Source organism: Seriola dumerili, unplaced genomic scaffold (genome assembly GCF_002260705.1).
Source record: "Seriola dumerili isolate Sdu_G_001 unplaced genomic scaffold, Sdu_1.0 BDQW01000138.1, whole genome shotgun sequence".
Lineage (NCBI taxonomy): Eukaryota > Metazoa > Chordata > Actinopteri > Carangiformes > Carangidae > Seriola > Seriola dumerili.
This window is the reverse complement of record NW_019174393.1, coordinates 14,170,507-14,197,648: the sequence shown is the minus strand read 5'-3', so window position 1 is coordinate 14,197,648 and position 27,142 is coordinate 14,170,507. Positions and strand designations below refer to the sequence as shown.

The 27,142-nt window shown below is 40.0% G+C and overlaps 1 protein-coding gene across 1 annotated transcript in view; it reads right to left on the bottom strand.

The window, feature by feature from the left end:
- Window positions 1-12,396: 12,396 nt before the first annotated feature.
- rerg (RAS like estrogen regulated growth inhibitor) overlaps window positions 12,397-27,142 on the bottom strand; it is a 45,113-nt gene continuing 30,367 nt past the window's right edge. Inside the window, exons 3-5 of the mRNA XM_022749541.1 lie at window positions 24,189-24,245; window positions 15,739-15,812; window positions 12,397-13,839 (exon numbers count right to left, since the gene is read on the bottom strand). Of these exons, the coding sequence (XP_022605262.1) occupies window positions 13,429-13,839; window positions 15,739-15,812; window positions 24,189-24,245 (542 nt within the window). The 3' untranslated portion in view covers window positions 12,397-13,428. The remainder of the gene's footprint in view (window positions 13,840-15,738; window positions 15,813-24,188; window positions 24,246-27,142) is intronic.

The following is a 27,142-nucleotide window of genomic DNA, read 5'->3' as shown; positions in this document are numbered from 1 at the left end:
AAATTTGGTCGTTACGTGATCTTAATGTCTGGCTGCTTATTTGTGAGAAGTGTGATGCATCTCATGTGTTTCTGTAATTTATAAGTATTAAGATTATTTTTGTTTTCTGTATTTATGTTCTTTTGTCTGAAAATCAAGATTTCTGTTATTAAAAGTAACAACTTTTATTATACCTGCGGCTGTGCATTCCACTGTCTATCAGTCACGGAGCTGCACATGGGAGGGTTTGACTGCTTTTCTCCATTTATGGTCACTGCAAGAGAAGTCCTGGCTCTTATTCTACTTTTAAAAAGTCCTCTTTGACACACGCAACTTTCAGAAAATGTAGTGATAATCCCAAAATCCCTTCATCTTGGATTACTACCGTATTTTATCCCTTTTGGCATGAAGCTGCGGGTGTTAAAATCTGACTGGCAGCACACAGCCACAGAGAGGGAAACCTGCTGGACCGCAGCACAGCCTTTCATCTGCTGCCCACTTCACGTCGAGCCTTCAAATTAATTGTGTTAAGCACTAACGTTACAGGGGTAATATGAAACACATTCAGTCATGAATATGTCACTGCACACACACGCACACTTCATTACTTTTCAAACAATGGCATCATCACTCGGACATTTCTCAGAATATTTCATGTCAGTTTAACATCATTTTTATAAACCTGCATGAAGGGATTTTTCGGCCTGTGTAAACACAACACTGATATTGTCACATCTAAAGTCGATATGGTGAATGTGTTAGCAAACAGGTGCTAATTGGTGCTAATTTACACATCCAGCAGATATGGAGTAATATTAGCATTAATTTGGACTTGTTGACCAATATTCTCTCTCCTTTTAGTTTTGTCTTGCACTCCATGAACTCCACAATGTTCTCCTTGCTAACTTTGTCTGTCTTCCATTTTGTTCTGGGCAGGTAGTGTACAGGTTTTGTTTTTCTGATAATAGCTGCCTGGTGCCAGAGGCAAGGTTCATGAACAGTGAGAGTGAACCACAACAGTGAAGTCACGGGGCCAAAGCACCAAAATAATGACCTGAAAGACGCTAAAATGCTAAACAAGACTGAGGGGAAGTGCAGCTCCTTATTTCTGACACATCCAAAGTGAATAAGTATGGGTGGGTGCGGCTCAGGAGGTTGTGGGTTCGATTCCCATCTCCTCCAATTCGCATGTCGCAGTGTCCTTGGGCAAGATGCTGACCCTCAAATTGTGGCATTGTTGTGTGAATGTTTGTATATGGTAAAGAAAAAAAAAAAAAAAAGCGCTACTGTGTGTGTGGAGAACAAAGCGCTGTGTGAATAAGTGAATGTGGCTTCCATTGTAAAGCGTTAAATAAAAGCTCTATATATAAGTGCAGTCCATTTACCATTTATCCAGGCAAAATGATAAATGTCCAAGTCTCAATATCATTACAGTTAACAGTTATTAATAGTCTCATATTTGTCTGATGTTTGTGTAGAGAGAAAAGTAGAGATTTACATCCAGCAGAAATCTAATGTTCCACAGTTAATCTGAAAAAAAGGCTCCGGTCTTTTACTGGGAAAATAAAGTGATGACAAGCTTAATAAAAGACTGTTTTGTTGAGACTAACAGCAGCACAGCTTATACAGGACAGAATGTGAAGCTTGCAGCCTGCAGACCACCCTGAATACATTCAGCAGCAAGAGAGAGATAAACTACACTATGACATAACATTACATTATTCTTCTCGTGGAAATCATCCCACCTTCAACTTATGTCACGCTAATACAATTCACCACCATATTCACTAAGAATTCTCCTCATACTATACATGTCAGTTTCTATTATCCTTACAAAGTGACTCAGCTCTCTTCCTGTGAGTATTCAGGTTTAGTATTGTCCCACATCAGTCGACCTCTGACCCTCTGTGACACCTTAAACGCTGAAACCGCCCCACAGTTTGTGCCGTGCTTCACATTTGTTCCCCAGTCTTAGACATGTGTTGCATACCAGACCACTGGCAGCCTGATGGTAATCTGCTGCCAGTGTGATTTCTTGCATTCTTAACATGGAATTTCAAATCTCTCATCTGCCGCAGGTCCCTGCCTGCCTGCAGCCCCCATGCCAGTCAGAAACCGCTCTGTGATTGTCCAGGTCAACAGTGTTTGTATAAATCTGCTTTGAGTAAAAGGATAATCGTGAAGTTTCTGTCCTAATTCTTTGCATCTTGTAGTTACGTTTTAGGTAGAAATCTAGACAGTTGTCACACACTCCTATAATAAATACATTAAACCAGTAGGGGGCGTTGTCCTCCCAAACAAAACAGATTCTTCCACATATCCATCCTCCTTCTTCCTTCTAACATGATCCTTAATCCCATAGAAAATGTATGTATGAATGTGTGTGTGAATGGGTGAATGTGGCTTGTAGTGGAAAGGGCTTTGAGAGGTTGATAAGACTAGAAAAGCTCAGTGCAGTCCATTTACCATCACATCAGTGTGATTGTGCGATTCACCTTTACACCATACATTTCATGTCACTGTTGAGCAGTTTTATGGCTCAGTAAATGTAAGTTAATAGCTGCATTTTTATAAGACATGACACAACACAAACATCCATAAATAATACGAATCCCAGAGAAATGTTGAAGCTTCAAAACATTTTTTTATTAACAATGGAAAATATGAAATATGAAAATATGATTATGTGTAGCCTAATGTGAAAAGAGTCGCTTGATGGGACAAACCCACTAGGTATTATCACCCAACTCTGCAGTTCTACTTAGTGTCTTAGTGTCCTTCAGCTCCCATCAACCTCATTCCAGCAGCAGGCAGCTTTTCAGTTTTCAGCAAAAACAGCTCTGATAACCCCACTGATTACTTCCTGCCCAGCAGCAAACAGCACACACAGAGTTAGCAAGCATCCAAAAAACCAAAGGCCAGTTGTAACCAGACCCAGTTATTCATCAGGTGGCCACACACAACTGTAAATAAATGCTAATGTAGCTCCGTGTCTGCTCTGTTTGTAAAACAGCAGTTGTGTGCTAATGCATTAGCCAAATCAGTTCTTCTGCTCCCCACTGAACAAAATTAAATGTATTAGTGCAGCTTTAATCCAACAATACCAGGGTTGGACTGGATGAACTTTTCCAGGTAGATGTGAAAAGGAAGCATACAAGAGGATGTTGCTTAGCAACGAGGAGCACACCGAAAAATAAAAAATAATCACAAAAATAATTAAATTTCATATTAAATGTTGTTGAAATACAATAGCTTCACTTTTGTATGAAGCGCTGGCACTGCTGTGATGCAGCCACCTTGGGGTCGCAGGTTAACACAAAATCAACTCACAAACAACAAACACTGTGGATTTCAGAAGAAGAAAGTTGATATCTGACCCACTCTTCTGTGAAGGCTTCTCTCATTGTTTTACAAAGTCGTACTTCCTTCAGGGGAATTATGTTATCTGATAAAAGCTGGTGTTTCATCTCTATGCTGCAGCTATAAGGTGTAACTGTACAGGATTGTTGCAGTTTTTAAAGTGGCAGCTCTATAATTTATCTTCACTCCATTTTATGCAGTTCAGTGTGTAAGTCTCAGAATGTATCAGAGGTTTCATCACAGGGTGGGTGTGGGTCTGTGTGTGCGTGTGTGTGTGGGTGTGGGTCTGTGTGTATGTGTGTGTAAGAAACCTTTTTTTCCCTCTCAGAACTGCCTACTCTACAGCAACGCCTTGGTCACCATAGTGAGTGTCTTTAAACAAGGAAGGGCCTTGGTTGTCATGGCAACAGAAGGATAGAGGGAGAAACAGAGAGATGGAAATCCTCTACTTTGGTTCACAGTTTGTCATACTTCTATGCCGACATGTATATGTTCACATGAAGAGAGTGTAACACACTTTTGTCCTAAATGCTTCACACATACACACACACACACACACACACATACCCACAGAGAGAGAGAGAGAGAGACAGAGAGACGTAGTAATAAAATCCGCATTGAAAAAGAACTTAACAGCAGTTTGTCTTTATAGAAACCGTTTGTTAGTACGTGGGGTTGATCTCACTGTTTACAGTTTTCAGTGGTACTGTCTCTGTCTTAAAGAAAATAGTTCCAGGTGAATTCCTTTCATTTCCAAGATCCAAAACTGTCTACATGGCAAGATGCCACCACTGGTTCTTTTTTACGAGCTAAGAACAGTAAAAACTTTCTGCATGTAGATTTAAGAGGGGATTCTCCACAGCTCATAGTGTTTTTACCACAAGAAATACCTCAGTAGCATTTAGGTAACTTATGAACAGCTTGTATACTGCAGTATTTCACATTTCAAAACATATTGTACTACAAACCACTTCATTATACTTCTGTAGCATTGTGTATAAATGTTAATTTCATTTGTTAAAGTCCATTGAAGCCATTTAATATAAAAACTAACTTAAAAAAATGAACCATGGGCTCATCCAGTCATCATCAAGTTCCACATTTTTGATAAATATTCGTATACTACTACTTTCTTGAGTCAGTCATTTGAGAAGATTAACACCAGTCTTATATCTGTCCATTAAATATAAATAAATGTTAGCTTACCTAAGAATGGAAACTAAGCTAACTGCCAGCTGGCTCTAGATTCATATTTAGTACCAATAAGTGAGCCTATTTCTCAAAATGTCAAACTATCCCTTTAAAATCAAAAGGTTTTATCTTCAGGAATAGATAGATAGATAGATACTTTATTTATCTCCTAGGAGAAATTCATGTGTCCATTATCTCATTGTTGATAATAAATAAACAATAATAATTAGATTAGTCCACTTCCATTGGCTGAAGTGTTGTATAGCCTGATGGCAGTGGGAACAAAGGATCTCCTGAACCTCTCTGTTCTGCAGCACAGTGAGATGAGATGTTTGCTGCAGCTGTAGCTGCTTCTCTGTCCTGCCAGAATGTTGTGGAGAGGATGGTTGGTATTGTCTAAGATTTCCTTTCAGTAATTTGATTTTTGAGATGTGAAAAGTTTAGATTTTGTCCTGAGGCTGGGACTAAAATGAAGCTTACTGAGTGTCTAAAGTAGAAATTGATTTATCTGCTGGAGAGCATGAATGTGCCTAGTAAATAGAAGTAGAATTATTCTGGTTGCATCTTGAAAGTGAAAGGTTTAACTTCATTCTCAACTGAAGAGTCGGGGCAACCAAAACCCATTCAGAATCATCAGTAAAACTTTATTTCATGATCCTGTAAAAAAATATGTTCTAAGAGGTTTTCCTGTAATTTTGTACTAACTTTAGGGACAATTAAGACACTGTTCAGTAGTAAATAAGTGAATAGAAAAATATTTACTTAGCTTTTCTTACAGAGAAATTCCCATTTTCCCCACAGTTAGTAAAAAATCTTAGTAGTAATACTTTTTTTTCCAAAAGTCTTTTCAAGACCTAAGATATAATCATAAAAAGTACCATGTTTGAATTTTAGGTAGGCATACTGTTTAAATTGGTGGGTCTTTTGCAGATTTGTGAATTTGTGTGTAAAACCTTTACACAAAGATTTCTATAGTACAATATGTTACAGTTAAAGAAGCAGCCTGAAGTTGATGAACCTCACAGACTGGCTGCTCCATAACATTAAAAGAAAGACACTGAATGATAAACTTGAAGCGATGATGTTTTTCTCCTCCACAGCGGATGTTCTGTGGAGCTTTTTGGAAATAAACTCTTCAATTCCAACTTAAACAGCTTGTCAGTGTATCGCCAGCCCTCTCAGGGAAGAAGTATGTGTTATTTGTAGGAGATTGGACTGAAGAGGGGAGAAGAGCTTTGGAGAGTCGGCCTGTTTACAGAGGGAACGTTACCCCTCACTGCAGCCCTTTCATTTCCTCTGCTATGAAGCTTCAATGTTCTCCTGCCTGTTTTTTCCCTCTCCTCTCCTTTATAATGGAAAATTTCATAAAGAGGGTCTCAAAAACACATCGGTTACCAAAAAAGTTCATAAAAGTGAACATACTGTACATGTGACCATCCAAAATCTCTTTCATTGATCTCCCAGGGGTTGGGTTGTTTATCGACAATAGATTATCTCCTGTTGTATTTTTATCTCAGTCGTTCTGTCTGCCAGTCATAATGTTCTCTCCTGGTTATTTATGTGAGTGTGCTGAAATCACCACAGAGCTAATTTTCTCCATGACTGCATATCTAAACAGGATGTATGGGGATGTCATCCTCTGTGAGGATATGGGAATTATTTCTGCTCCATAGATGTCTGTTTCCCTCCAGAGATATTGGTAGTATCAGCAGAGATAGTTACAAGCTCTCCAAAAGTGTTTGTTGAATGTTTTCCTCCAGCTGAGCACAATGCCACAAAAGACTAGAACTCAGATAATGATGAACATAAGATGCCTTAAAGCTGCATCAGGCAACTTGGTGCACTGATAAGGGGCAGTTTGAAAGAATTCAACCCAAAAAAAACCCATCATAAATACTGTATCTCTGGCAAAACAATATAACCACAAGATCCTTTCACTAGCTGTTCTGGAGCTTTCAATCACATCACATGATCTTCATCAGCAGATTGTAGATGTTGGAATTTCCATTATTCCAACAACTTTAAGAACCTCTTGTCCAAGTTGAAATAAAAGTTGAGTTTAAAAGTTCGTTCCTGACCTTGGAAACAGCGGTTTACAAAATAGTCGCCCCTCAAGGTCCGTTTGATATTTGTTTATCTGAAATTTCAGATTATATCACATGATTTTCATCGGCAGATGAGGTGAGCTGGACCTGCGGCACTCAATGTTGAAAACTGAAAATTTGAACATTGACAATTCCACGACACTGAGCAGAGGGCCTGGTGAAGATCATGTGATATGATCAAAAGATACAAATCAGCTACTAAATAGAGCTTGAGATGAGCTTGTTTGGTTGTTTCCAAAGTCAAGAAATGACATAAATAACAATAATTGTCTGTGTTTTCATGAACTGCACACAACCCAACTAATACTGAAGCATGTCAAAGGACAAGAGGGCAAGAAGTAGAAATATTTGTACTTTTAAGTAACCAGACTTTCAAATGTAATACCCTTCTCTAATTTTGTTTCCATAATAATTTTGTTTTATATGCATTTCAGTTTACAAATGGGACGTTTTAAGTATGGACTGGCTCAATAATAACTTTTGCACTGAAATAGTTAAATTATTGGTTTTATGGAGCAATAAAAGTGTCTTCTGTTCACAGCAGCCCTTGAACTTCTCATGCTCCATTTCTTTGTTGTCTATTGGTTGGTCAGGTGTCTGTCTTGTTACAGTAGCCAATCAGTGATGATCATTGTAACCTCACGCGGTCCAGGGGGCGGGACCTACGAGAACTGGCGACAGAGAGGAAGAGGAGAATATAGAGGCAAAGAAAACGTTAAGTTAAAGTGTGTTATGGTACTGTTTGGTATTATGGTACAAAAGCTGTAAGATTTGTATCGTTTTGTAACCACGTACAACGTCAAAGTAAGCCTCTATTATTGACGTGAACGCCGTCAGCACGCCATGACGGTTGCTAGCTTGTTAGCTGTCGCCTTCACTAGCTGGGTTGAGGAAGAGACTGTGGGAAACACCGTTTTTAATTAGGTATGAACAGTATCTACATACTTTATTCGTGTAGACATTAACCGTTAGAAAGGAAGGACGTTTCAATCGTGTCTACGGGTTTCTTCATAGTGTGCCTCGGATGGTGCCAAAGACGCTGAGGCAATAGAGGCAGACAGGAATGGCGGCCGTGAGGGGAGTCACAGCGGCCCGCCGACGGTTTGACTGTTGGGGAAAAGCTTCCTGACTCTCCAAGGAACTGTGAGTAATGACAAGACACACTGCATGGACGCAAAGATAACGCATTAGAAGCAATGGTATGAAATGGTATACATCTGTCTCCTAGGTGGGCATACTCGTGATTGCAAGTCCATGTCAACACAAAACAACAAGATACAGTACAAAGCTGTGCATTATTTTGTCTCTCATTTTTACCTGCTAGCTTAATATCAGATCAACCCCGTATAAAATCATATCAGTCTAATACTATTCTCTTTTCCCCCTCCGAAAATAGTTAAATTATAAAAACAATAATATTATTATTAACCAAAGAAACACAAGTTTTATTTAAGTTTTAACTTAAAAAAAAAATCCTGGGCATTCAAACTTCTGTCCATTCATTTTCTGCAGCTCATGTAGGGGCATGTTGCAGGGAGTTCAAACTTTATTTTTATTTTCAGTTCATTATCATAAAGGCTGTTTAGAGTTGTGAACCACCTGATGTTACATTTACAATGTGCTATAGCTGTATTGATATCATAGTTGTAGAATAAGCATGAGCAGCGTCAGGTAATAACACATGACTCTGTAACGTGTTACAGTTATGTGAATCATTTTTTCAGTTACAAGTATTGTAAGGATTGCAATTTGAAATTCAGTAATTACATTACATTTACTGATCACAGTAACACACTAGTTAGTTTGACATTAGGTTGTCTGCTTGTTCACTGTCCTACTGGGAGTTTGAGGGCTGATGTCTGTTTAGTGGGTAACCTGGTCTGGGATATGGTTGAGGTGTGGGGTAGGTGGTAGCCTTTGCCTTTGGTGGAAGTTGTATGTTCATGTCCATACGTGTATATGCAGACAACCAAAGTTGTTTAACTGTGTTAGTTTTGGAGCATATCAGCAGGCAGGGGATTCAGTGGTATTTGATTGGTTTAGACATGTGGACACCATCTATGTAGGCAGCATTTTAAAAATCATAGTGATGCATAGAGAGCCATGTCACAGCCAGGCTAGAAATATTTCCAGCCTGGCACTCACTTGGGTCAAGAAGTGTCTAGTTCTTCCTGTTTCAACTGTTATTACCCTCAATTACTCTGTGACTGCCCCTCCTCCTCTCTACCTTACATTGATGTAAGAGATGAAAATTGTGTTAACTTGACTCCCAGAAAGTTGCAGTGACACATCTTCGTGCCCCATGTGGTGCCTGCGTCACGTCCACACAGAACCTAAAACCCCACTGGCGGTGAGAACTCTTCTCCCTTTTATTCCACCACAGTGATTTTCTCAATCCTCTCCACTGTTGAGCACCTTTTGGTGTCTGTGTTTCCCCTTGTAGCCTCCCTTTGCAACATAGCCACCATGTATGTGTGTCTGCCGTCACAGCGATGGAAATTGACAAGTGGCCCCACAGTGCTGTGAACTCCCGACCCTGCTTTGCACCAACTTTCAGAGCGTTATAGCATGACAGGAAATTGGGGAGAAGACGCACTCCAATTCAACCCTCGCCCCCCTCCCTTCTGGGGCGTCTTAAATACTTCTCTCCCTCTCCAATGATAGTAAGAGAGCATGACCACTGCAGGCCATGCACTTACTCTTAGAGATAGTGTTGTATCCATTTGTTTGTAAATGATGATCTAATTGGAAGGGGTTTTTACTGGTTTGGTTCAGTCACACCCCTCTCATCAATCTAATTTCCAGCTGCCATTTTTAAATGCCCTTTATGTGACCTGCCCAGCTTCAAATGACAGACAGTTAGTGGCTGACTGATGAACACAGCAAAGATATATTGGAGTTAGAGCCAACATTTGGCCACAAACATGACTCCAAATAAATGCAAATGTTGCTCCATGTCTGATGGATGTGTGAATAAAACAATCAAGTTCTCCTTATCAACGTTATAAGTGGATAAAACTATAAATGAATGTTTGTAGCTTATTCCACTGACCCCAAAATGGCAAAACACTCAGTTAATGCAGCTTTAAAATTTAAACATGGAGTAGTGGAGCAATTTAACCATCACATAATCTGTGTTTAGAAATATTGCTTGCTCAATTTTTTATTTTTGTGTGTCTGTGTGCGCTCGCACTCATGTGGTTTCACAATAAAGGATAAAGAGACTATTGGCCACCTGGGGCATCAAATCTGGAGACTGACCCTTCGGTCAGCACAGCAGAAGGTCAAACTTCCAGCGGCATTCAGAATTGCTTGAAGGTGATTGGAGCTGATCAACCTGCCCAGCAGCCTGCTGAGTGTCAGGAGTAACAGTAAAGCAGTCCCACACATCCACTACACCACATCTTTATCTTGTATTGTCTCCCTCTGTTCTGCAGTGATAAACTAACTTCACCAACTGGACTAGGAGGTTTTTTTTCTGTGGTCAGACTTCTTATTGCAGCAATGGAGAAAATCTGGCATCGTCCCTTTAGTTTCCAAATGGTCAGGACAAGGAGGAGCACTGTGGCTCCTTTCCCTGGTTTTTAGCCTCTAGTAATTATGCGCCAGATATCTGAGCCACTCCTCCCTGCTTCACCCAAACTAAAGTTCTTGTTTTTGTGTCCTCTTCCTGAGTCAGCAATCTGTTTGAAATGACGGGGTGTATTTAGTGGGAAGTTTTCTTTTTTAATACAGTACACTGTCAGAAGTGGGTAACCCATAGCTTTGATTTTCTTGGCTACTACATGTGGAAGGAAGTGAAAATAGTTTTAATGTAAAAAAAAAAGGCTTGACAGTGCAAGCATTTCACTCACATTTGTGCCTAAAAATAGATGTTTGTGAACTGTAAAATGTATTCAGGAGCACCGTGTGTGAATAAAAAGTATTACAAAATTCAGGCCAAGCAGCGTCTGAAGTTAACAACAACAATGGCGATGCTGTGGTCAATGTGCTGACCGTTGAAAAAAAATCAGATGCTCAACTCATCAGCACAGTCCTGCTGTGGACTGCTGGCTGAGCTGAAAGTGGGCCGCCTACAAAAGTAGTAGCCTGCTGCTTAAGCCAGTGAAAATTGGCAAGTGACAGTGAAATATTCATTGGCTGAAGCTATGACTGACTGTAGTTGTTAAGATACACAGGTTCACTGAGCTCCGATGCTAATAATCATTAGCAAAACAGTGTAGAAAATATGCTCCTCGTCTTAGCTGGTGCTGAGTGTCGCTTTCTGTGGTTAAACTGACAAATGTCGTATCAGCTCTCATTAATGTTAATTCATTCAGTAACTCGATGTCAGGCGTAAATCACACTTGGCTGACTTGCGCTTTCTACATGCTTCTTTAAGTACTTGTCAAAGACAGTTTTGAGGGAAGAAGCTCCACTCTGTAACAACACTGTACAACCACAAATGAGCCTTTCTCAAGTTCATACAGAGTGTGACTTCTTCTTTCCCTTCATATCACTGTCAGGGGGGAATTCTCCTAACTGAACCTTTTGTCATATCATAGCATATCTGTAATTTAAGCTTGTAGACTATATTTTTGAAGCAGGACCTTCAGTATTTGTGTAGTATCAACATCATGATGACCATCGCAATTACAAAATTCTTAAATAAATACAGAAAGAAATAATTAAAAACCTAGTGTACTCTTTGTATTCAAATAAATTAAATAATTTTGCTTGTTAAAATCTCCTTGTATCCCTTTATAGAAGAAAAACACATTATTTGATAAATTTTCACTGGGCCTCTTAAGTTCTTTATGTGCTCCTATATTTCTCAACTAAAGAGCACAAGTGCTCCTTGTAGAAAAAAAAGTGAGCGTTGACTCCTGTGAAAGGTTTAAATTTAAGGATTCAATGGAGTGAAAATTAATATGTGAAAGGAGGCGTATATTTTGATGTCTATAATGCTCAGAAGATTTGTCACTGATGAAACACTCAGCTGCAGCAGCACTGGCCACTGAATCCACCCAGTGTTTTCAGTGACTGTACCATGATAAGAAAGCTTGTCCTCTGACTTCCAGTGCATTAGTAAAAAAGAAAAAAAAAGAATGATCAGGTGAGAACTTGTTATAGAGTTGATATTTATGCTGGTGCTTATAAAGAATAAGTTAAGTTTTGATTCAATTCACCAAAACAGCCTCAGTAGGGACTTTATAGTTAATATAATATTCCAATCATAGGTCATTTACCCACATGCAGTTATATTATTAAATTAACTAATACACAGCCATGACTATGGACAGACTCATTGGGTTCAACACTAACAAACAAAAAAAAGCCCCAGGAGATGCAATGTTTTCCGTCAGTGCTTCCTAAATTTTTGACACTGTAAATAATAGTTCAGCCAAGAACTGGATGAGTTTTACTTGTCACGTTGTTTCATTTGATTAGGCTGAAAAATGTTTAGTAATCAACAACAGAAGAAAAAACAACAAATCATTGATCCGTCTACAAGTATGTTGAAGCTTCTCACTAATGTCAGCTCTCAGCTGGTGTTGTCTGTGTCCTCCACAGCATAAATCTATTCGATATTTGTTCACTAAAGTTTTGTGGAATAATCTGACACACAAAATGAAAAATGCCCAGGTTTAGATTGGTCTGCAGACACTATGTGACCATGTTAATGTGACATTTGATGGTGTGACTGAAGGCTTCAATATCAGTCAAACAACATTTACATTGATATCAACCAAACATAGGAGAAGACTAGGATATATCTCAGTTTTTAATTACAAGTGCACAGCTGGTAGTTTTGATCATGGACGAGTCACATACATGAGAAAGAAACAGATATTACATTTCAACAATTACAGTATCACCTACTGTAGATGCCTTTGGGTTCTGTACACGCCTCCAGACACAGCCGTGCTTAAGGCAATATACTATATTATACATACTGTAGATTACAGTATTAACATTACAGCCATGAAGAGTATCCCTGGAATGTGGCATGCTGGGATGGGTGGCAACTGCTTCTCTTCATAGGTCTATAGGCCTCCACATGTTCTGAACCAGTCCTTTGGTTCCTTGAGAAAAAGATCTGGAGTTCACGTGTCTTTGACAAACAGTCCACTGCAGATCAGTTCGTTACAAGGTTTGTTTGAAGGACAGGCACCGACAACTCTGAGGAGTTTTCTAGGACTGACACGGGTGAAGGACGGTGAATCTACTTTTATCTAATAGTAGTTCTCGGATTATATATTTCTTTGCATACAGAACAGTTAAACATGTGGCCTGAAGCACATCACAGTATTCCTCTACACACAAAGATACAGAGAGGAAACTACAAATCTTCTCATAAGAAAATACTTGAATTCTCTGCATGCTAAATGAGACAGTTTGCATGCATAATTTTTCAGTCTCCCTTCTGGCTTATTTATTGATTTAAAGAGAGTTGGATGAGAAAATAAAATAAAAGAAAGTGAGAACCTCATCCTATTAATGATTCATCATAAAAACAACTCGTATATCACCAGTATCCAGGATTATTTTGATCCAAATGAGCTCAAATGTTTGGACGAGAAAGAATCTGTTGAGGCTCCAGCGACAACATCGGTTTCCTTTTCCAGAATGAGGAGACATTGCGCTTGGGATGTTTTGATGGAAAATGATCAGAGAATAAGGAAAGAACACATTCCACATCAAATCCGTCACAATTTGTCCATTTCGGAGCCAATAGTTGTTTGAAACATTTACATAACAAAGATTTACTTTTTTTTGTTCTTGTATCGTCAGACTTTATTGTGGCTCATCCCTAGCTGCTGATCTTGGTCAGCATCTTGTTGATGGCCTGTTTGACGTGTGTGGTGGAGCTGCGGCGTCTGGCCTTGCCCTGCACGGCCTTGCGACGCCTCACCTCACGGCAGAGCTCGTGGAAAGCCTCGGCCACTGCGCCACCTTCATCAGCACATGCTGAACATTCATAAAATGCGCATGCCATTTCAGCCGCCAGCCGCTCGCCTTCCTCTGTGCCAACTTGCCTGACATGGTCCAGGTCCGACTTGTTGCCCACCAGGACCAGAGGGACATTCTTTGGCTTCTTCACCTCCTCTAGGAGACTCCGGAGCGGCGCCACCTCCTCAAAGCTTCCCCGGTCTGTGATGTCATACACGATGACGAATCCATCACCCCAACGCATATGACCCTCCTTCTGCTGGATGTCCTCCTGAAATCAGGACAAAATCACGGTGATGAACTTCTAACTTGAACTCTTCAGAAGACTCTTAAAGGAACAGTTCAACATTTTGGGAAATTCTTGTATTATGTCTCTTGCAGAGAATTAGATGAAAAGCTTGATGCCACTGTCATGTCTGTATGGTAAATATAAATCTACAGCTGCTTAGCTTAGCATAAAGACTGGAAATGCGGAACAGCTAGCCAGGCTCTGTCCAAAATCCTTTACAGCAACACCTCTGAAGCCAACCAATTAACACATTCGATCTTGTTTGTTTGATCTTTACATAAACTAAACTGTAAAAGTGGCAAGCCGTGGTTTTGTGCCAGGTTATGTGCAGAAGTGTCTCTTGGCTGCCAGACTAAGGTTTTTTTACAAATTGAACAACATATGATGTGTTAAATAGTGAGTCTCAGAGGGCCTGGAGGTGGAGGTTTTTAACTTAGTTTGGACAGATTCAGGCTGGCTGTTTCCCCTGTTTTAGTCTTAGGTGTTAAGCTAAGATAACTGGCTGTAGAGGATTTTTCTTAATAGCTCTTGCATAAGTGACAATTTGAAACAAGTATTTTCAGTCCTTGTGCGCTTTGACTTTTTATGCCCGTTTGGGTTTGAACATAAAAACATTTATTCTGGGCAGTTTACAGCCATGTTCGCATGCAAGACATCTAGTTTCTTTATGGAAAATCGTTTTTGTTCATTTCCTGACTCTCCCTCTGCTCTCCAACACCTGCCTAAGACAGAAATTTAATTCTGCAGCCATCTGAGGAACGTGAACATTCAGGCCTTTGCTCCTAATTTGATCATGTCGATGCAGAAACCGTCCTTCCAGCTGTAAACTGTGCATGTGGCAGACTTTAAATCATAGCCGGACTGGAGGGAGGCTCACATTCTGATCTCATAGTTATTGGTAGAGGAAGCTTAAAAAAATACCACATTCCTCCAGAGGACAGACGAGACAGTTTGACATTTGTGTACCTGACCGACTTCTGAACCTGGAATTTATGAGCTACCAAGAAGACTCCACCTCCACAAATCATGATAGACTTAGCACCACGCTTTGATATAATCAGAGTCAGGAGAAGTCTGACATCCACTGCAGCCATGTCTGGAAACATTCAGACCTCATCCGAATGCCCTGAAAATAGACTACAATCTAATGAGAGAGAGATGACTTGGCTGAAGTGTCGCAGGGGAAATCATCTGCCAGCAGAACACCTACGCAGCACTGCAGCATATTTATCCTCAGACCCAGCTCTCTTGCGCAAGCTCTCCCTCATGGCCATGTTTGTGTGAGACTGCAGGAAATGACCATCTTTAAGTGCCCATTCAGTCTCAGATCCACTCCTACGGTTCTGACCACAAGAGTGTGTCCATAGCTTCACCAAATCCCAAGCTGATACCTGATATCTGATGCTAGACTGTGTTAGAAACAAGTGGAGCCATCTCAATGATTTAAAGTATGGAGTGTATGTCAGCTCTTCCTATGTCCAGTGTTCTCTGTGAAAATTCAATTTAGTCCCATGTGTTTAGAGTTTAAATTATTTTTTTCCATCACTCCTCATGTAAAAAAAAATATAGAGAAAAGAATCTTATATGGTGTTTAATTTTCCTTTCTCCTCGTCACCTCACAATATTTATACTAGAAGGAAAGGATAAAAACAGATATTTTGATGACGCACAAAGACAGAGTTGGCTATCTTAAATACATGGGTAGGGTGGTGCCCTGTAACTCATCTGGTAGAGCATGTAACCCCCCCCCCCCAGATGTCATATTTAGTTCTGTTGAATGTCACTTTTTGATGTTGGCATGCACAAAAGGCTTTACATTATGTTTTGTTTCAATGCCTCAAATGAAAACGCTTGACACAATGGTGGGATAATTTCTCCCACCTGCCCTGCAGTGTCCAGAATCTCCATGGTAACAACCTCATCATCAATGTTGGCTTGGTGCCGATACGTGGATTCTGTAAGACAAAAAAAGACAACAAAGAGTTAATCCTGTTTTTAGAAATTCAGTCCAGTGTGAGTCATGTGATAATAGGGACACCTGACTCCCAACAGAGGAGTTAAACTCATGATGCATTTTTGAGTTAGTTAATTAGATATCAGGTTGGCAGAGTTTGGAAGTGAGTGGAGGATATATCATCATTGTTGAGGTGGGGAATATAATTCCACCTACTGTTTTCTTTTATGATTCACAGCATGTAACAGTGGTTTTTGTATAGGAAGTAGGTGTGGAGGATGATTTTCTAACACAAAACACATTATAACTTTTGTTTTGAGCCTGGAATTTACTGTTGTACAAGTAATTTACCAATGACTAGGGACATTATTCATAATTAGCGCTTGCAGTAACATGCAGAGCCCCTGGGTCTGTCTGTGGTAGACCCGCTTAGTGATTCATCTATGGCCTATGATATGAAAAAAGCGAGATGGAATGGCTATGTCAGCTATTCTTAAATTTTGACACTGTAATTAATAGTTCAGCCAAGAACTGACAGATTTTTACTTTTCACCAACAATAAAAAACTCTCATTATGATACATTAAAACATCAACAAATCATTGATCTTTCCTAAAGTATGTTTGTTGTGCTTTTCACTCATGTCAGCTCTCAGCAGGTGTTTTGTCTGCCTCCTCTGTGATTACAGCATGCAACTATGGTTTTGCACTAAACAAGGACATTTTTCATAATCAGAACTTTTTTGTTGTAGTAATTTTTCTTGTAACAAAGCATTTTTCTGTTGTGGTATTGCTACTTTGGTAAGTGAAGGATCTGATAATGTTCCACCAGTAATTATCAAAATCAAAATCAAAGCTCCTTATCACACTGCTAAATGCTCAAATAATTTTCATCAGATTTGTACTGAGACTCCTACTCTCAGTTTATTTGTTTGTATAGTGATGTAACATGGTGCTTCTGTTTGTCTTTTGTTTGTGGCATTTTCAAAATTATAGTTAGTTATGCTTAGTTATGATCACCAACATTGTTTCAGTTCATTCTGATGTGAATGACTGTCTGTGCCAAATTTCATGACAATCCCTTGGATAGAAAAGATTGAAAATAGAAAGTCGGTAGGATTCATGAATATGATTGGATGTTACTGATCAGCTGGTAGTCAAGTCAAATCAAATGAAGCATCATTCTCATTTCAGGCAATCATTGTCACACACATGGCAGAATTAAAAGACCTTTGCCAAAGTGCAAGAAAATAAAACACTAAATACACGACAGTAAATGGTACACATTATGACATAATATATATGTGAGTACAGTAAATAGAAGTGACCTGTGCCAAATAAGGGAATACAGATATTCAATGCAGTGAGTGAGTGGTTTGTAGTGATCCTGGTCTATATAGAGTGACTTTGAATGCATGTGGCAGCCTGGTGGTTCTGGTCCTGACACTGCAGATGCACCAGATGATGCATTGATATGACTGATCAGGTAATGCAAGCATGAATTTGGTGCTCTGCTTTTGTTTGAATTCACATCTATTTACATTAAATACAATGGATGTCAGGTATTGATACCATGCTATAATCGCCTATATAAACTTTGCCTGAGCTTTTCAATCAGCAATTACTGCTACCTAGCTTGACACAGCCAGACCAAATACATGTGGCTTTAAAACGTCCCTTCAGAAACCTCTGTCCGATGTGGACATCACTGACGTCCATGTTTCTGTTATAAATAAAAATAAAGTCGCAGGCTGATTCCTGTCTGGCTCAGACAGACACTGCATTGTTTGAAAAGGACATCACGTTTCCATTTTCCTTGGTTCCTCCTCCATTAAATCATTATCTTGCGTCTTGGAGCCAAGCCCTTCAGTCTTTTTCACCAGGCTGTTGGACCTTGCTGGTTGCTGGGGAGATGGCTGGCTCCTGCATTGACCTGAAAAGACCTGAAACGACCTGAGCTTCACCTCTAGCTGGCCTGAAAAGCAGGATAAGAGCTTCTTATCCCTGGCACAGGAACACAGGTGTGAACTGTGGCCGTGACCTTTCAGTCCACCTTGGACAGCACAGGAGTTATCTGCCTGAACTGCGTCCTTGTAAAAATCCCATCTGTGTAAACACCTCACAGAGAGCACTGAAGCCCTTAAATCCTTATTGTAAAGGCAGGATTCCGCCGTCAGGTTATAAGCCAGCACTTTTTTTCAAAGCTTTTGGCTAAATCCAGTCTTACAATTCCTTTCAGCTTGAGAGTCATGCCCTGCCTGTTCTCCTGCCATTTCTTCATGTGTGCTTCATTTTTGAAGGGAGAGTATTTGAAAGCTTTGCTCCATTTACAGGCATTGTAAGTCAAGAAATCAACTTTAGAATAACTTTGGTGGGCATTGCTTTTTCATGTTCCCATCGCTGAACATTTTTCTTTTAAAATGTTTCCCCACTCTTTTCTTATAGTTTCAAAATTCCATAACATAGAAACATGGCGATGCCGAATCTTTATCTAATCTTGAGCCTCTGCTGGTGGATAGTGGCACATACAGCAGGGATTTAAGCTTGTGATTGGATGTTTCCTACTGAAATGCACCTTGGGATTCATAATTAACTTCTCACTGTACATTTCTATGGACAAAGTCTTGTACCTTTTTGTTCATATTTTGTACTGATGATTAAACTGGAAGAGCATCAAAGTGCTCCAACTGCCAGTCACTGTGTGTCATGTCACATGCAAAATAGTCTCACATAGCCAGACCTACATCCACAGTGCTGTGTCACGGTCTGACTGCACCTTTATCAGTCTGGCTTGTTATCATTTCTTTAAGCCAATCATAATGGTTTTGGGCAGCGCTGAGCCCACGATGCAGCAACAGTGTCCCGGCAAAATACTGTCGCACATCAACTGTGTGATTTGGAGATTCAAATCTTTTTCAGTGTGTAGGTTGAAGCTTGGAGGTTGTTGTTGTTTCCTGTAGTGAAGGGGATATTGAAAGGAGACTGCCATGCCATCCGGAATTGAGCTGGAGATGACGACAGTATTTAAATCAAAATGCTAAAAGTGCGAATTAAAGTGCAGCAGCGAGTCTCGCCCAAATTTGCAGGCAGCAGGCATTATGACTAATATCCACAAGCTTACAGGCCAACAGGCACTGTCTACTGAGACCAAAGCCAGGCCACCATGTAGGCAGAATACACAATTATGTCCTGCAAATCCTTTTGATTTATTTATTATAAAGATATGAAATTAACCAATGGCTCTGACCCAGTACAGGGAGCCCCTTCCTCAATGGATAGATCATCACTCTGACCAGGGGCCGCCATGTCAGTCATATCAGTGGATATATTCGATTGGACAGTTGCTGCAGTACCTGAGCCAATCAATCATTATGCTGGTAAAGGACAATATAATGTGCAAAACGATGGTGCCTCCAAAGTGCATATATACCTCCAGCAATGCCAAATGAAAATGAAGAAAACGAACACAGAACAGAAGTCAGGATTCAGGTCTGTGTCATGTACCTGTAGTCATGAGACATGTTGATCTGTCCCACAGCTTACACAGCCTTCAAGGCTGAAGGACTGTTCTTACTAAGTGAAAGGGAAGCACTGCTGTGGTTGGGTTTGTGTGTGCAGTCGTCAAGGAACAATGAAATCCATATCAGATGACTTAAAGCTGAATTTTGTCACACAGGTACTGGCTGAGTTTGTAATGCTGTTTCAGGTTGTATATATATAATATATATTTAAATTTATAGTGCTTTGGTCATTGTTGGACTGAAAAGTGCTAGCATCCAGCTATTTCCTGGAGCAAGTACAGAGCAGTACAGAGCCCGCATCAGTCAAACTCACAAATGTATCAGTCGAAAAGAATCGTTCATTAATTTTTGACCAGTCCTATAACCAAGGGCTTCTCAGGTTACAACACAGACTATTTGGAAGTAATGGCATTATTATAAACCAATAAAACTACTATAACCACCAATTGAACTGAATTAAAGTTTTAACTTGTTTTAATGTGAGAATAAATTGTTAAAATCTCACTCCCAAAGTGAATATGTGCTAAAACTTAATTGTTTTCCCTTCATGACTCAATTGCTAGGCTGATGATATATTATCAGCTGTGCTCCACTAGTTTAGCCATAAGTTGAAAAATCCAAACAAACAAAGCTGAAGACCTGTCAGACAGATGTTCAGATTCTCAGTGACAAGAGGGTTTAAAATAGCAGTTCTGAAGCTTTGCTGTTGCTCCAGCCCCTGCACGTCCACCCCACTGTGTCCCAGGTGCACTCACTTCTCCAGGGGATAAACTGCGTCCTGTGACGTAAAATGAAATGTCACAGAGAGCCAGAGGCGGAAGTAGTGTGGCGATTTATAGCTGCTTGGCTGGAAGCATGAGGAGCATCTCAGAGGGGGGAGAACCAGAGTCTCGCACTGCGACTCATGGGATAGCCTATTTCAGGAGCCATCACTCTGTCAGCTGCAAACAGCACCCAATCTGTACATGTCCGCCCCTCAGTATATTTGTTGCAAAATGCACTGACAGGGGGCAGGCTCAGGATGATTTACCGAGCCCCACTACTCTATCTTTTGGTCTTGGAGAGAAACAAAAGCAGCAATTTTCCTGGCAGCAAGTAATTCATCCCTCATAATTCAAAACCCCTCAGTGCCTAAAGGCTCTTTTGGCAGAGGACAGAAAGAGAAAGTGTCACGCCAGAGTCCAAATCTCAAAATAGGTCAGCTCTTCAATGCCTGCCACCCTAAACTGGTCCAATATCTAAAGAATAGTTTTGCGCTGGCTATACTGTAAGCACATTTCCAAATATTCACGTGATGCAATATTAAGCATAGTTACTGCTGTGATGTCAAACTGAAGCAGAAGTAGCTTACAGTTAATTCTCTGAGCCACAGATGAGATTCTGTGACTGGCTGGTGTGTCAGGACAGAAATAACTGCTGCAATATTGTGGCCATCTGCATAGCTACTGTTTCCCATAATGCTACAGGGAATGATATCCAACTGGTCATCTTGTAATATCTGGGGAGTTTGTGCACACTTGCAGCATTCAGCCCACAACATACGCAAACAAAGACAGCCTGTGACTGAGTAAAAGTTGAAAGCCTCTAATAATAAGCTGTCCACATTTTCATGTCTTTTTGTATGATAATAATTATAAAGCAATAACATGGGATGGTGCAGGTATTGCTATTTTTATGTCTGTGTACTGTAGAACAGTGATCAGTGATGCTACTCACAGGTTTTTAGGGGATGTACTACTACTACTGTTTTACTGCTGGAGCCAGAATATGCAAATGTGGCGTGCTGCCACACATACCTCTACTCTAAATTTCAAAATTTGGCATTCATTTGCGGGTACAATTCAAATTATTATTGCAGTGATTTGCTTCCATATGTTGCATCTTAAAGTGCAACCTCAATGGCTTTAGCTTTTACCAGCATGGTGGTTGTTTACTAACACAAACCCTCCAGCTATACCAGTAATAAAAAATACAACATGTCAGCTGGTGTCTATTCTACCTGTGAAGTGGTATATAAATCTAACTATTGATGGATCCGCCCACTTTATTGTTAAATTGAATGTATGTATCCCAGTTGCTTTTTCACTCAGTCTTTATGCATTAAGCTTTTATCTGATGCTCTCACTCGAAAAGAAAAGAATAGAAATCTGCAGAGGATCTGAATGAAGGACACTACAACCGTTTGTCCTGAATTTGCTCTTACTACTCTTTTTTCCTTCCGTTTTTCAGTGTGGTGTGTTTAAAGGTGTGGTGTGGTGTGTTTTCTGGAAAGCAGTGTGTCCATGTTTGTTTTTTTCTGATAAAGGGTTCAACAGTCCAGGAGGAATGTCACATTTACTTGAGCCAGCTGATGTTGCTTTGGGTGCTGGCCTTTAGAGGTGTAGGAGACACCTCTGCTCGAGGTGCGAACCAGGACGCGCTGGAGCGAGGACAGGCATCAAGGCGTTCCTCCTCTCTGTTTGAACGTGTGCTAATCGGCTAAATCTGCTATGGTCGCTGTTCGGAATGAAACTGTACAAAAATGAAACTCTCCATGGCGTGTGATTCCATAGTCCTCAATATCCCAGAATGCCAGGTAACACCAGTGATTCTTCACTGTAGAAAAGAACATCTGTGCTTGTTTGTGACCTCTGGATAAATAGGTGGATGATAAATGGTGATGGATGGTGAGCCGTAGACACTGGAAGGCATACTGAGATCCATGACATGCAGTAAGTTCTGGCAGTAATCTTGCATTTATAAGACCAGCACTGTGCCCGCACACAGGGTTTTAATAATGTGTTGACTACTTCATGGGTAATTTCAGACAGGCAGTCTGATTGGTCACAGACAACCTCCAACAGTACTGTTATTCCCATTATGCACCTCAAGCTGTGCTCTCTTGGTTGTGACGCCAACTCTTGTGGTAACCAAGGAAGCAGTTATTGCTCTTTTCTCGTTTTTCAAAAACATGTAGAGTACCTGCAGTGTATACAATACACATGTATGAAGCTGGTACACACAGTAACATCACAAAAAAGCTGTCTACAGGCTTATTGTTGTGCTGTATTCAGAGGAAAGAAAATTAGCCTATTTATTTCTACCCATTTCTAATGTTGTTAATAACAGCTACCTGAGTTTTGTCCTAAAATGCCAGCCTTTCGGTTGCTGTAAATTTAATGTGTTTCAAATTTCTCTAACTTAAAATATCTCAACAATCGCCCAGCCATATGTTGAGATGTGACACGGAGGACATAATGGCTACAAGATCGGGATCATCATGTTCTAACATGAAGATTAAAAAAGAGAATATGTTCCTTAGTGCAGTCCGTTTATGTTGGTAATTGCACTCTGCTGAGATGAACCTGATGTGCCACTGCCAGCAGACGTGCTACTGAGGAGAGCACCATGTCAGCAACCCAGAGGCTCTGACTGACTGCGTACAGCCAGGAAATGAAAAGCACTGTACAGAGACATGATGTCTTTGTGCTCTGTAATTACAGTGCAGGGAATTGGCTCATTCTGTATAACTTTATAAAAAGGTTATATATTATGCACTGATGGGGGCAGGAAAAAAAATTGAACTAACCATAACTATATAATCCAGTACTTAATACCTTCTCTGATGCAGTGTGGATTGTCACCACTTTTTACTCCTGTCTTCTCTCATGTATATGTTCTATATAATTATGTAATTATCCTCCTAAAGCGTGACTTTTTAACTCTTGAGATCCATGGATTTTTTTTATATAAGTTCTTAAAAGAATAGTTCAGCATTTTGGTAAATACTCTTGTCTGCTTTGATAACATTCATGTCTATATGCTAAATATGACGCTACAGCTAGCAGGCAGTTAGCACCTCTAAAGCTCAGTAATTAGCATGTTATATATTGTTTGAATTATAAAATCCTTAATTCTTGGCTTCATGAGGAGTTACATGCTGAAACCATTTTCTTGGCCAGCCTGCAGAGACAGTAAATCACTATGCCCAGCACATTACTTCCCATAAAACCACCAACTGACATTTTTGGCTGGATCGCAACAGCAGGGCCAGCCCTATAATCGTGGATGTCACTGACTGACTGACTGACTGACCGACCAACCATATTTCCACCATTGGTCAGCTGAATGCCACATGACTGAGTTGGAGTTTCCCCATTGGCTGTTGCTCTTTCAAAATGAATTGGTGCAAACCGTGTCTATTAGGGGGTGTTTTCAGTCTGCAGTGTTGCCAACATAGTGCATTTGAAGCAAACTGAACTAAGGCCACCTCTCAAGGAGGTCTTAGTTCAGTTTGCTGAGACAACCTCTTCATGTGCGCTTCAAGTTAGTGTTGTGGTCCGCTTCACCTGTGCATTGTGAACACAAAGCACTCCAGGTTTGCATGGCCTTGCGCCGTTGTATTTCAGCCTTGTTGTACACAGGTCAGATGCTTTAAAAACAATATAGACTGAACCATAGCTGCTGGTAATGACAGCGTCCACCGTTAGCAAAGATAGGAGGAGAGAAGCGAACAGATTGCGACATGGTCCAGCCAGATAATAGGTTTTACAATTAGATTCAATTAGTGAGCTATAGAGGTGCCAGTAGGTGGATTACCAAACTATTTTATTACCATGATTCCAGTCTTTATGCGAAGTTGAGCTAACCACCTCAAGGCTAGCTGCAGAGAGTGGTATCAGTCTTGTCATCTAACAGACAGCAACTCAACAAAAAACAAATAAATGTTGTAATAGTAGTAGATAGTATTGATGGTAGCAGCAGTAGTACTGTAGTTATCATTGCAGTAGTTATAGAAAAGGAGACAGCAGCAGGATTAATGGCAGTACCAGCGATCATAGTAATGATGGTAAAAGAAACAGATATCTGGTTGTCTTACCAAGCGTTGGGTCGTACTCCCAGATGAAGCGTCTGGTCAGAAGTCTCACCACCAAAGCTGCAGACAACAACAGATACAAACATGCTCAGGATATGAAAACAGCACCAGAAAAATGTAGTTTAGATATACCACTTACAGTACCTTGAATGTTGATGATGAAAAATAAACTTGAAGTGCACGACCGTCACTTAATAATAGTGCTGATTATATCAGGCTGAGGGCCTAATATATGCACGTCTACTTCAACAGCTAATCAGCTGTGGATAGCCCAGCAAGAGTCCACAAGATCCAAACCACTTTAATACACTTTTCATCTAAATGCTAATGTCTATTTGAACAGTTCCACATCATTAAAGCAGAGTTCAAAGAGCCTTCATGAAACATCGGCTCTCCAAGTTCATCATCAGCTGCTTCTGTCTTATGGGCAAGTTAGTCTGAGCATCAGCCTTCATTATAAAACAAACATCCCCAACAGGGCAGTGACTCACTGGCTTAATGGTTTACCATCAACAAGTAATCTGCCACTTGGAAATGTTGATCTCCTTCATTTAGACAGAATTAGGCGGCCATGGCCTGTGGATCACGCAGTCTGTGTACTGTTTGTCCCAGTAAGAGGACGTGAAAACACCATTTTGAAATCTATATACTAGGACTGTAATGCACAAGGTTTTGAGGGAAGTCTGGAAACCGAATACAAAATTTAATTCACCAATCAAAATGTGACATAAATCTCATTACAGGTGGACTTGGCTAATCTAAAAGCTAAGCTCCACTCTGCTATCTGATTTATTTTATCAGTACAGCCACACACACTTCCACACCAAAGAAAGAAAGAAAGAAAATTATATATATTATATAAATTACATATGTCATAAGACTGAAAGGAATAGTTTAGTTTTTGCTAAACAGTTGTCCTGGCTCTGTCCACATTTTACAGATATGCCCGTTGCATTCACATTTTTGTTTCTGCACTGAATAAAGAAATGAGATATATTGATTTGTGAATTTTACCAGTGTTAATAGGAAGATTTACTTTAACTTTGGACAGAGAAAAGCCGGCCATTAGTAAGAGACAGCTTCAGAAAGGTATAGGGGGAAGGGGTTTCCGAATCTGTTGGACTAATCGATCCAATTTCCAACTTCTGAAGGAACAGACTGGCCCGTTGGTCATACCAGACCAATAAGGCTATAGCAGCACAACCCCTGAATGCATTAAGCAAAGATACACTTCATTTCTCATGAATCTCTGAAACTTTTCATTTGTAAGAGGAAGAATGTCCTGTTTTGTCTGTCTCACTTGTAAAAGGTAAATCAGACTTTATTTGTTAATTGTTTGCTAACACAAAAACAAGCAAGTGTTCACACTTTCAATTCACTTATCCACAGGAGCTGTCATGTGCCTGAGTGACTCCCAATGGGCCTGAGTGGTCCACTTGAGTCCAGGTATCTGTATTTGCGGGTATCTGTGTCCTTGTGTCTTATTTAGCTGCTTCTTATGGAACGGAGACAATGGGGAAAGAGCTTTGCCATTGAACTGGAGAAAACAATCATCCACCTTGGCCAGGCCTGCTTTCTGCTCATAATTAGCCATGACAAATAACGGGAAGAAAACCAATTATGTCAGCCTGAGTGTCTCTCACATGTTTCATTGCACTTCTAAAGAAGTCCAGCCTTTGAGCTCAGAGAGTGTTTGATGGTGACTGAAATCTCAGTTTGTGACTCGCAAATATGGAGTAGCTGTGGAAAGCTTCGCCCTAGTCATTTATTTCCCTGACATTTCTTTTACTTCACAACATTGCATAAGAAAAACTAAGTTTGTTGCAGGTGATTCACAAGGAGGTGGTTGGGGTGTGTGGTGTCTGTCACACCAGAGATTATTGGGGTTTGAATCCAGACTTCTGTCTGGTGGTTTGGTTTAGGCAACAAAAGCTGTTTGATTGAGTTTAGGGAAAGATTGTGGTTTTGGTTAAATGTAAATAACCATGTTGTGTCTGAAGTTCTGTATTACAGAGTTCCCATAGGTCCTTGAAAATTTGTGAATTTGAGAAAAAAAAAATTTTGAAAATAGACATGGTTCATTGGAACTTGGACTTATATATTTTATCTTCAACTCGTTAATCGCTCAGTTTACACAGTATATAGATTTCAAGCCTCTCTATTTTTAATGTCTGTGAGCCTCTGTTAAGTCTTTAGTTCTCATTATAAAAATTATTTTTACTAATATGTATCAACCTATTTGCAACTTACCAAATACGTAAATTAACAACATATTCTCATTACATTAATGTAAAACATAATCTGGTCGTAAATACTTTTCCCATGAAACGTATTTGCTGCTACAGTTTAGTTGTAAATCAACTTAATTTCTAGCAGACAGGGTTGTCTTAATGTGTTTTCAGGCAAAGGAAATGTGTGTCATTTCTTCTAAATTATTCTCTGAATGTGCTGAAAGCGGAACAGCAGCAGATAATTTGTCATGGTGTTGAGAAGGCAAACTTACACACATTTTCTCTCTTGTTCGCCGCTGAATTTCCCACTGAGGTTATTTGGTGCTGTTTCTACTACAGTGGCCTGGATTCCAGGTAGACAGAATAACCAATGGGGTGTGAAGTCCTCTCCTCATTAGAGGTAACTGTATCTCCTGCTTTTCACCGCCACTGGACAGAAATGTACACATGGAAGAAGAGAGCCTTTGTTAACGTGCAGCAGTATGGATGTTGTGGCCCAGATTCACAAAAGGTTTGCAGAAGAAATAATGTGCAGTGTATCACTAAGCTGACCAGATCACAAAGGCCGTTGATTCACTAACTGTAGTGAGAGGGAAGCTGATCACAAAAAAAGAAGCCTCTGTGAACCTGTCACAATGATACATATTGCTGCTACTATTAAAACTCCCCTCATTTACTGTAGCTCATATTAATTATTTTTAAAGGCTGCATTAAAATGTGAAATAA